Source organism: Cherax quadricarinatus, chromosome 44, assembly GCF_038502225.1.
Source record: "Cherax quadricarinatus isolate ZL_2023a chromosome 44, ASM3850222v1, whole genome shotgun sequence".
In the NCBI taxonomy this organism is placed as follows: Eukaryota; Metazoa; Arthropoda; class Malacostraca; order Decapoda; family Parastacidae; genus Cherax; species Cherax quadricarinatus.
In genome coordinates, this window is record NC_091335.1 from 12,151,796 (window position 1) to 12,163,940 (window position 12,145).

At 41.5% G+C, this 12,145-nt stretch overlaps 1 protein-coding gene across 1 annotated transcript in view; it reads left to right on the forward strand.

Annotated features, from left to right (window-relative positions):
* The window catches only part of LOC128697469 (sodium- and chloride-dependent GABA transporter ine), a 61,121-nt gene that overhangs the window by 28,785 nt on the left and 20,191 nt on the right, over positions 1–12,145 (forward strand). Inside the window, exons 4-8 of the mRNA XM_070094101.1 lie at positions 6,395–6,529; positions 8,206–8,419; positions 8,614–8,746; positions 10,247–10,381; positions 11,272–11,500. Coding sequence (XP_069950202.1) covers positions 6,395–6,529; positions 8,206–8,419; positions 8,614–8,746; positions 10,247–10,381; positions 11,272–11,500 — 846 coding nt within the window. The remainder of the gene's footprint in view (positions 1–6,394; positions 6,530–8,205; positions 8,420–8,613; positions 8,747–10,246; positions 10,382–11,271; positions 11,501–12,145) is intronic.

A 12,145-nucleotide genomic window follows, 5' to 3' on the forward strand; every position in this document is an offset into this window, starting at 1 on the left:
ATCCATTGTAGTGCCTTCCCTGTTATCCCTGCTTGGTCCTCCAGTTTTTGCACCAATCTCTTGTTTGGAATGTGTCAAACGCCTTCTTGCAGTCCAAGAATATGCAATCCACCCACCCCTCTCTCTCTTGTCTTACTGCTGTCACCATGTCATAGAACTCCAGTAGGTTTGTGACACAGGATTTCCCATCCCTGAAACCACGTTGGCTGCTGTTGATGAGATCATTCCTTTCTAGGTGTTCCACCACTCTTCTCCTGATAATCTTCTCCATGATTTTGCATACTATACATGTCAGTGACACTGGTCTGTAGTTTAGTGCTTCATGTCTGTCTCCTTTTTTAAAGATCGGGACTACATTTGCTGTCATCCATGCCTCAGGCAATTTCCCTGTTTCGATAGATGTATTGAATATTGTTGTTAGGGGTACACTTAGCACCTCTGCTCCCTCTCTCAGGACCCATGGGGAGATGTTATCTGGCCCCATTGCCTTTGAGGTACCTAGCTCACTCAGAAGCCTCTTCATTTCTTCCTCGGTTGTGTGCACTGTGTCCAGCACTTGGTGGTGTGCCCCACCTCTCCGTCTTTCTGGAGCCCCTTCTGTCTCCTCTGTGAGCACTTCTTTGAATCTCTTGTCGAGTTCCTCACATACTTCACGGTCATTTCTTGTTGTCTCTCCTCCTTCCTTCCTTCCTTAGCCTGATTACCTGGTCCTTGACTGTTGTTTTCCTCCTGATGTGGCTGTATAACAGTTTCGGGTCAGATTTGGCTTTCGCTGCTATGTCGTTTTCATATTGTCTTTGGGCCTCCCTTCTTATCTGTGCATATTCGTTTCTGGCTTTACGACTGCTCTCCTTATTCTACTGGGTCCTTTGCCTTCTATATTTCTTCCATTCCCTAGCACACTTGGTTTTTGCCTCCCTGCACCTTTGGGTGAACCATGGGCTCATCCCGGCTTTTTCATTATTCCTGTTACCCTTGGGTACAAACCTCTCCTCAGCCTCCTTGCATATTGTTGCTACATATTCCATCATCTCATTAACTGGCTTCCCTGCCAGTTCTCTGTCCCACTGAACCTCGTTCAGGAAGTTCCTCATTCCCATGTAGTCCCCTTTCTTGTAGTTTGGCTTCATTCATCCTGGCCTTCCTGCTTCTCCCTCCACTTGTAGCTCTACTGTGTATTCGAAGCTTAAAACCACATGATCGCTGGCCCCATAGGGTCTTTCATATGTGATGTCCTCGATATCTGCACTACTCAAGGTGAATACTAAGTCCAGCCTTGCTGGTTCATCCTCTCCTCTCTCTCTTGTAGTGTCCCTTACGTGTTGGTACATGAAGTTTTCCAATACCACCTCCATCATCTTAGCCCTCCATGTATCTTGGCCCCCATGCAGCTCTAAGTTCTCCCAATCGATCTACTTGTGGTTAAAGTCACCCATGATCAGGAGCTTTGTCCTGCATGCATGAGCTCTTCTGGCCACTGCAGCCAGTGTGTCAACCATCGCTCTATTGCTCTCATCGTACTCTTGCCTTGGCCTCCTGCTGTTCTGTGGTGGGTTATACATCACTGCTATTACCACCTTGGGACCTCCAGAGTGAAGCGTTCCCGCTATGTAATCACTTTCTTCTCCGCTGTCTCCTCTCTCCAGCTCATCAAAATTCCATCAGTTTTTGATCAGCAATGCCACTCCTCCACCTCCCCTGTTCCCTCTGTCTTTCCTCAGGATCTGGTATCCCATTGGAAAGATGGCATCTGTTATCATACCTGTAAGCTTGGTTTCTATGAGAGCTATGATGTCCGGTGATGCCTCTTTGACTCTTTCGTGCCACTCCTCCCACTTATTTGTTATTCCATCAGCGTTTGTGTACCATACCTTCAGTTTCCTTTCCAACACTGTGGTTTGGGGGGCCTGTGAGGGTGGGAGACCTGGTAGCATATTGTGGGATTTTATAGCTCGGTGTTGGATGGAAGCTGTGGGTATGGATTGTAGTGTGTGTTGGGATGGTGTGATAGGTTGTGGGGTTCTGAGAATAGTTGTGTGTGTGCTTGCCCTTGCTGCTCTGTTCTGCTCTGACTGACCTCTGCTGGTTCCATCCTTGTCTCCTTTCCTAGCTCCTTTTGCTTTTTTGTCCTCTCCCTCATCTGCTGTCATTCTGTTTGTGTTCTGTCTCTGTCTAGGAACACCCTCTTGTACTCTTCCGAGTATTTCAACCGTGGTTTCTCTTGGAGGATCCTGTCCCGCACTGTTTCCGTCTTGAGAATCAGCTTGATCAGTCGGTCTCTCCATTTGGAGTATCCCCCTATTCTCTGAAAATTTACAATCTTGTCCATCTCTTCACCTATTTCTGTGATGATTTTCTCAATCTCCTTTCTTTCTTCCTGCCGCCTTTCAGTGTGTGTCCTGTCCTCTCTCTCCTAAAGCCCATGGATAAACACTGATTTTGCCCTTTCCTCCTCCCATTGCCTCACCCTCTGTGACTCTGGATCCTGCCTGTATGTGGTCATTTTCTCCTTTGATTTTTCCAGTGGCTCTTGATAGCATGGTTGTGCCTCAGCATTCGACCTATCACCCTCTCCATCAGCACCCAGCTGTTCTTCCCTTTCACTCCTTGGCCCTTCTTGGCAGGCTGATATGACCTTAGCATAATTCATATCTCCTTCCTTCCTGTTCGGCCTCTCAGCTTCATATGCTGTGTCTTCTCTGGTCACTGCCCCTGTAACTCGCTTCAGCCTATTTATCTCAACTTCTAGGACCCTTATCCTGGCTACTGCAGTTTCGACTTGTGCCTCCCAATTCTTTGTCTCCTTCTCCAACCTCTTTTTCAATTTCACAGAGAGCTCTTTCTCCATTTTTTCAGAAAGCTCTCCTAATTTTTTCTCCCACTCTTGTTCCATCCTTTTCCACTGCTCCTCCATCCACTCCTCCCTACCAGAACCATTCTCATCTGATCCCTGGTTCCTGCGAGTGTGTGTGTGTGTGTGTGTGCTCACCTAATTGTGGTTGCAGGGGTCGAGACTCAGCTCCTGGCTCTGCCTCTTCACTGATCACTACTAGGTCCTCTCTCTCTCTGCTCTCTGAGCTTTGTCATACCTCGTCTTAAAGCTGTGTATGGTTCCTGCCTCCACTACATCACTTGCTAGGCTATTCCACTTCCTGACGACTCTATGACTGAAGAAATACTTCCTCACGTCCCTGTGACTCGTCTGAGTCTTCAGCTCCCAGTTGTGACCCCTTGTTTCTGTGTCCCCTCTCTGGAACATCCTGTTTCTGTCCACCTTATCTATTCCTGCAGTATCTTGTATGCCGTTATCATGTCTCCCCTGGCCTTTCTGTCCTCCAGTGTCGTCAGTCCGATTTCCCTAAACCTCTCATCGTAGGATATTTCCCTGAGCTCTGGAACTAGCCTTGCTGCAAACCTTTGTACTTTCTCTAACTTCTTGATGTGCTTGACCAGGTGTGGGTTCCAAACGGGTGCTGCATACTCCAGTATGGGCCTGACGTACACAGTGTACAGTGTCTTGAACGATTCCTTATTAAGGTATCGGAACCCTATTCTCAGGTTTGCCAGGCGCCCGTATGCTGCAGCAGTTATCTGGTTGATGTGTGCTTCCGGAGACGTGCTCGGTGTTATGGTCACCACAAGATCTTTCTCCTTGAGTGAGGTTTGCAGTCTTTGTCCACATAGCCTATACTCTGTCTGCAGTCTTCTTTGCCCTTCCCTAATCTTCATGACTTTGCATTTGGCAGGGTTAAATTCGAGAAGCCAGTTTCTGGACCACTGTCCAGTCTGTGTGTGTGTGTACTCACCTAATTGTGGTTGCAGGGGTCGAGACTCAGCTCCTGGCCCCGCCTCTTCACTGATCGCTACTGAGTCCTCTCTCTCTCTGCTTCCTGAGCTTTGTCATACCTTTTCTTAAAACTATGTATGGTTCCTGCCTCCATTACTTCACTTGCTAGGCTATTCCACTTGCTGACAACTCTATGACTGAAGAAATACTTCCTAACGTCCCTGTGACTCGTCTGAGTCTTCAGCTTCCAGTTGTGACCCCTTGTCCCTGTGTGTGTGTGTGTGTGTACTCACCTAGTTGTACTCACCTAGTTGAGGTTTCAGGGGTCGAGTCCAAGCTCCTGGCCCCGCCTCTTCACTGGTCGCTACTAGGCCACTCTCCATGAACCATGAGCTTTATCGTACCTCTGCTTAAAGCTATGTATGGATCCTGCCTCCACTACATCGCTTCCCAAACTATTCCACTTCCTGACTACTCTGTGGCTGAAGAAATACTTCCTAACATCCCTTTGATTCATCTGTGTCTTTAGCTTCCAACTGTGTCCCCGTGTTGCTGTGTCCAGTCTCTGGAACATCCTGTCTTTGTCCACCTTGTCAATTCCTCTCAGTATTTTGTAAGTCGTTATCATGTCCCCCCTATCTCTCCTGTCCTCCAGTGTCGTCAGGTTGATTTCCCTTAAGCTCTCCTCATAGGACATACCTCTTAACTCTGGGACTAGTCTTGTTGCAAACCTTTGCACTTTCTCTAGTTTCTTTACATGCTTGGCTAGGTGTGGGTTCCAAACTGGTGCCGCATACTCCAATATGGGCCTAACGTACACGGTGTACAGGGTCCTGAACGATTCCTTATTAAGATGTTGGAATGCTGTTCTGAGGTTTGCCAGGCGCCCATATGCTGCAGCAGTTATTTGGTTGATGTGTGTGTGTGTGTGTGTGTGTGTGTGTGTGTGTGTGTGTGCGCGCGTGTGTGCGTGCGTGTGTGTGTATATATACTCACCTAATTGTACTCACCTAATTGTGGTTGCAAGGGTCGAGACTCAGCTCCTGGCCCCGCCTCTTCACCGACCTCTACTAGGTCCTCTCTCCCCCTGCTCCATGAGCTTTATCATACCTCGTCTTAAAGCAGTATTTTGTATGTCGTTATCATGTCTCCCTTGACCCTCCTGTCCTCCAGTGTTGTCAGATCTTTCTTCATAGGATATTCCCCTTAGTTCTGGAACTAGCCTTGTTGCAAACCTTTGCACTTTCTCTAATTTCTTTACTCGTGTTTGACCAGATGTGGGTTCCAAACTGGTGCTGCATACTCCAGTATGGGCCTGACGTACACAGTGTATAAAGTCTTGAACGATTCCTTACTGAGGTACCGGAATGCTATTCTCAGGTTTGCCAAGCGCCTATATGCCGCAGCAGTTATCTGGTTATTGTGTGCTTCTGGCGATGTACTTCGTATTATACTCACTCCTAGGTTTTTCTCCTTGAGTGAGGTTTGCAGCCTTTTGCCTCCTAGCCTATATTCTGTCTGCGGTCTTCTTTGCCCTCCTCCGATCTTCATGACTTTGCATTTGGCGGGGTTAAATTCTAGGAGCCAGTTTCTGGACCACACATCCAGCCTGTCCAAGTCTCTTTGTAGACCTGTCTGGTCTGCGTCTGATTTAATTCTCCTCATTAACTTCACGTCATCTGCAAACAGGAACACTTCTGAGTCTATTCCTTTCGTCATTTCGTTCACATATACCAAGAATAGCACTGGTTCCAGGACTGACCCCTGTGGGACCCCGCTTGTCACTGGCACCCACTGTGATACCTCATCACGGACCATGACTCACTGTTGCCTCCCTGTTAGGTATTCTCTGATCCATTGCAGTGCTCTTCCTTTTTATACGTGCCTGTTCCTCTAGCTTCTGTACTAATCTCTTGTGAGGAACTGTGTTGAAGGCCTTCTTGCAGTCCAAGAAAATGCAATCAACCCACCCCTCCCTCTCATTTCTTACTTCATTTACTCTAGTAGGTTTGTGACACAGGATTTGCCTTCCGTGAATCCGTGCTGGCTGTCATTTATAATCTTGTTCCGCTCCAGGTGCTCCACCACTCTCCTGATAATCTTTTCCAAGACTTTGCATACTATACATGTCAGTGACACTGGTCTATAATTTAGTGCTTCATTTCTGTCTCCCTTCTTAAAGATGGGGACTACATTTGCCTTCTTCCATACTTCAGGTAGTTGCCCAGTTTCAAGGAAAGTGTTGAAGATTTTGGTTAGTGGCACACGTAGTGTCCCTGCTCCCTCTCTAAGGACATCACGGACCATGACTCGCTGTTGCCTGCCTGTTAGATATGTGTGTGTGTGTGTGTGTGTGTGTGTGTGTGTGTGTGTGTGTGTGTGTGTGTGTGTGTGTGTGTGTGTGTGTGTGTGTGTGTGTGTGTGTGTGTGTGTGTGTGTATGTATGTATGTATGTATGTATGTATGTATGTATGTATGTACGTATATGAGAGAACTGTCATACCCATTTAGTTACAGAAGTGTCATAACTATTTATAGGCAGTTTTCCTATCATTATAAACACTCACTGCACTTACATCTGGTTAGTGACTAAAGGTTTATCCACAGGTGCCTTTCTCATCCCATACTTTCTAATGATGTTCTTGTGTGGCATCCCACTGCTATTGATGGAACTGACTGTAGGCCAGTACACACGAAGAGGACCTATTGCTGCATTAGAGAAGATATGCCCTATTTTCAAAGGTTATTATCTTTTTTGAGGTAGTGTTTCTGTTTTCTTTTTAAGTTTATATGTGTGTGCTTGTAATACCAGTTTGTGCCGAAAATATCCCATCTATAATGTATTTAATTTTGATGTATTTTATATATTTTTATTTGTTTTTTCTCACTGTTTCTGGTTTCAGTAAGTTTCATTTTGCCTGTTGTCTCATATTCTTTAATGAACTTGTAGCTCTCATATATTCTCTTTTTCTTTACTCCTTATTTTGATAGGGTATTTCCAATGCCTTCATAATTCATTTACACATCTTAATTTTGTATTTATATTAATTATTGCCATTTCTGGTCCTTGTTTGTATTGATAAGTTTTATTAAAACTAGTCCAACAATAAGGAACTAAAATCCAAAAATTGAAAGTTTTTGGTTACACTTCATTATCACAGACAACCCTGCTGGCAGATACTGCACATTTTCCTCATGTTGTTGAATGTAATTCTTTAGATGATAATATTTCTGCTGCAGCTGCTTCACAAGCAAGGGCAACTCTTGCATAATTGATTCTGTATTCCTCTCATTTGCTGAAGTCAGACCTGGGTCAGCTGAGACTGTGGCCAGGTCCACGATCTGGAGGGGAAAGCACTGATGCCAGGTTCTCCTGTCACAGGACCAGCGATCTGTCCCAAATCAGCTGGCAACATAGTGTCAACACAATTGTTATGGTGTGGTATACAAACAGACTCCCACCTCCTGACCTACACAGTTATAGAGCTTATGATCCTCCCTGTATCATCAGCCTGTTTGCTGACACCCATATAATCAGACCCACATACAGGTGATGCTGAAAGAGCTGCCTTTAGTATGATCTAAGGCAGCATGCTGCATACCTCATTCCTGGTCCTGGGGGATATAGGTGATGGTTGGTGGGTTGTGGGTCCCAGAGTTGCCAGTAGAATTGTGGGCAGGCCACTTTCTGCAGTCAAGATGTGGCATTTTCTCTGCATCTCACATTCGCTCACAGTTGACACATTTCATAGAGACTTACTGGTGTTTTCCTAACAGGTTATAATACTGCTGGGATGGATGGACCTTAGAGCACACTTCACACCAGTTTGAAGGGTGGGGCATCTCTTAACAGTGTGATCCCATTGTGGACATTTATAGCATCTACAAGGAAATGGTCTGTACAGGGAGATTTTGAAACAACCTGTTGAAGTGTCAACAGGCCATGTTGCCAAACTCTGTTGAAGGCAACAGAGTTTGGCAATATGGCCTGACACCAGACATTTTGGATCCAAGCACTTGACATTATAGATGACAATATGAACTTAATGTCATACCCTTGGGAAAGGTACTTGATGTTGCCATAGTTAGTGGTGTATAAGAAATAAACAATACTCAGTCACACCAGTATATCATTCAGTATCAGGAATGTAGTATAAGGGAGCACAATAGTAAGAATTTTAATTAATAATTACAAATAATTACAATAATGATTTTTTTTAGTGTACATACAGTAAACATTACATTGAGTGGGTTTGCCTTTTATAAAATGTCCAAAGCTGTGCACAGCATTTTTGGGCAGATTTACTCATACAGTATTGCCTTATGAGTCACAGAGGATGCACATTGCACAATCAATCTATCTTAGCCAGTGACTTTTCTTCTACTACAGTAAATCCACATGAGCCATATCTTCGCAGGTGCTGGAGTGGGTACTGTGGTGATATCTTTCTTGCTGTGTACATACTATAACGTCATCATTGCGTGGGTAATATTCTATCTTGTGCAATCATTTTATGCTGAATTACCATGGAGTCATTGCAATACTACATGGGCTGTCAACTGCTTTGATGATTATGGTCCAGGCATTAAAGCACCAAATGGAACTAAATCTGCAACAGAAGAATTTTTTGAGTTAGTATTTGACTTGTAGCTGTTCACTACAGTACTGTACATATTTTCAGTTTATCTCTGATGTAATATTTTATCCATACAGTTAATGTATTTGAATATTCTTATTATGAGGCCTAAAATAATCTAATGCTCAAAAATATAGTACATGAAGTTGTATTCTCTCTTGCTAATTATTCATTATATTTTTGAAATAGTGAAGTGGTTCTACAAAAGAGTGAAGGAATAAATGACATGGGGTCCATAAGGTTCGAGATACTTTTGGCACTGTTTAGTGCGTGGATGCTTGTCTACTTCTCACTTTGGAAGTCTGTCAAGTCTTCAGGACGTGTGAGTATGACAGTTTCATTACTGTTCCTGAAAGTGTATGGATTTTTGCTTTTGAATAAAATTATAATTATTATATGTTTCTGAAGTGCAGTGTAAGTATTTTCAAACAAAATGAATTTCTTGTTTATATTTTTACCAGGACTCTGTTTTAGGATTGCAGTAAATATAAGTACAGGTATCTATCTATCATTGTTATTTGCTGTTACTGAACAGTGACATTTGTGTATTAACATTAGATTCATATCTTGCTACACTCAGAAGTCTCTCTCCATTCTTTTGAATGTAAATTTCCTATCCACTTTTTTTATCTTCTTTTCCTTTCATTCAATATCTCAACATTTGCATCTTGAACTGATGTTGCTCCATTTTATAAAATAATTGACAAGTCTTAGTGCACAGTGATTGTTCTTTTATCCAAACTAAAGAGGGCTTATAGTCTTTTGATCTAAATATCCTTGTTTATGAAAATATTTTTGTAGCTAGTTAAGTAGATCATGTAATTGTGGTCATTTTGATATGGAACATCAATGCATTTTATCCCAGAATTTATTAACTAATTTCCACTATACAATCTTGAGCCCACCATTTATAAAATAAACATACACAAAAATTACTGCATTTGATAAAAAAAAAAAAATCTGTACAATAATGAAAGTAAAGTTTTTGAACATTTTATACACAATACAGTAGTACATATTGTATTTCTCTGTAATTACCAGTGCAAGCTTGGTAAACCCCTTTCAAAAGTCATTTCTGCTACAAGCTTGGTAAACCCCTTTTAAAAGTCACACAGTTCTGTTATAAGCTTGGTAAACCCCTTTTGAAACTCACTTAATTCTGCTGCAAGCTAGGTAAATCCCTTTCAAAAGTCACTTAATTGTGCTACCAGCTTGGTAAACCCTTTATAGAAGTCATTTAATTCTGCTGAAAGCTTGGTAAACCCTTCAACAAGTCACTGGTGAAGTTATACAGTGGCAAACAATGTGCACTGTATGTACAACCTCCACTCTCCACTAAGCAAAAGAGTTTTTATACTGTATTAAGAGTTCTTGACAAATTTCGGTATGAACATATAGCTTACTCATTCAGTTAACATACTGTATATGAAAAATCAGCACTTTTGATAAAAAGAGAAGTAAAATTAGGCTAGTTTTGTGATAAATTTAAAGTATACTTTTTTTTTCAGTAAACTGGCCGTATCCCACTGAGGCAGGGTGACCTAAAAGGAAAATGAAAGTTTCTGTTTTTAAATATAATACTGTATACAGGAGAAAGGGTTACTAGCCCCTTGCTCCTGACGTTTTAGTTGCCTCTTACGACACCCTTGGCTTACGGAGGATGAATTTTTTTCTACTTCCACATGGAGAATAACAATACAAAATCACATTAAATGCTAAACCTGAGATGGGTCATAGAGAGTTGCAGTAATGTAAATTACAAAAAAAGGGTAAAAGAGACATCAGGGAAACTAAAATAATTAATCTATATATATATTTTCAGGTGGTATATGTGACAGCAACTCTTCCCTACTTGCTAATTGGGGCATTCCTCTGGCGAGCATTGACATTACCAGGTGCTAATAAAGGTCTTCAGTACTTTTTTGAACCTCGATGGGAGCTCCTACTGCAAGCTCAGGTAAAATAAGCTAATTTCTTGTCACAAAAGTATCAGTACCATTTAGTAAGGATTTATGTAGGGAGCTCTGCCCCTCATCCTGTTTAATTTGCATAATCTTGCTGACATGTTGGCAGGATTTGAGGCTAACTCTCAGAAAAAAATACTGATTTTAAAACTAAAATTGAGAAAATGCCTAGGTATACAAATGACATATCAGGAGTTTAAGAGAGATGTGAACAAATAAGTAGTAGTGTATATTTAAAACATTTAGCTGGCTTTCATTTTCAGTAGATAAAGATCACCCCTAGCTGAGTACATAATGCTAACTCCAGTTTGCTGATGACCACCTGTGTGTATGTAAACCCTGTCTCACAATATATGTTTTTACTTTATATTTTTTTTCTCCTCCCCATCATTTTTCATTATGATTCCCCCCAAATTATGAATAATACTGGAAGCCAGAAATAGGAGGTAAGAACCTTTGCTGATATTCAAGATAGCATTGAAATAGTAATGGTGGTTGTGGCAACAATAGGAGGGTTGTGGTAGCAAACTGTTCCTTGTAGTGTTATAACTGTGATAAAAAGTTAAAGGATTAAACTGCCTTCAATTCTCTTAAAGTAAATCCAAACAGCTACATCTGTTTTCAGTAATTGCTCAAACATTGGATTTTGACATCACCTAGTTAGGCTCATTACATACCCCTTTCCCCTTTCAATCATCACTTTGTAGCATCTTAGTGGACATACAAGCTGGATTTAATTGCAAAATAGCAAAAGAATATTCTGTTATCTTGATAGTAACTTGATTATTGGTCTTAGACAGTGTTTTTTGGCTGGAAATTTATTTCAAATAGTCCATTCGCATTTAGATAACAGAACATGTGTTATGTGCTTTCTTTATTTTAGGTGTGGGTAAATGCAGCTGCCCAAAACTTCAACAGTATAGGCATTGCATTTGGATCAATGATAGCATTAGCATCATACAACAAGTTCAATAACAACATAGTGATAGACACCTGGGCAATCAGCATCACAAACTCAATGACATCGCTGATGGCCGGTATGATTGTCTTCTCTACACTAGGCAACATTGCTCTGGAGCAAGGGAAAGAAATTGATGATGTTGTTGCAGAAGGTAGGTCAAGAGATTACCAAACTGTTATTAAATAATTTAGGTACAGTACTTACTAATTATAAATTGTTGTAGCCCAAATCATGTGGTTAGTCTTGTTTAAATATTCAGATATTGGCAAAGTTGCAATGGTTTCACTATTGTAGACATAAAGATTGTCATATCTTCTTTTATTGAATTTTATAACTGTTAAGGCATTTCCAAGTCAGGACATTATGAATCATGTTGAAATATAAATGGCAATTTATTTATTTTTAATTTGTACATGCATTCATTATCTTCTTACCTTTACCTTCTTGTGTTTCTTTAATACAGTATTTCTTAATCTTGTTTATCTTTCCTTTTCTTTCCACTTGGCCTGTCAAAAAGTAGGTTGGCACTTTCCTCCATAGCTTGTCATAGGTGACTAAAATAACTGGAATGAGAAGTTGAATACTGTACTGTACATCTTTTGTTGCATGTTCAGTAATAAGAAGAATAATGAAATTTTTAAATTGGGTTGTTTGAATTTAGTATGATTGTTAAGTGAAACATATAAGTGAACAGTATTTAGATAAGGCTAAAGAGGTCTTTGTGGCATTTATGGATTTGGAAAAGGCATATGACAGGGTGGATAGGGGGGCAATGTGGCAGATGTTGCAAGTGTAT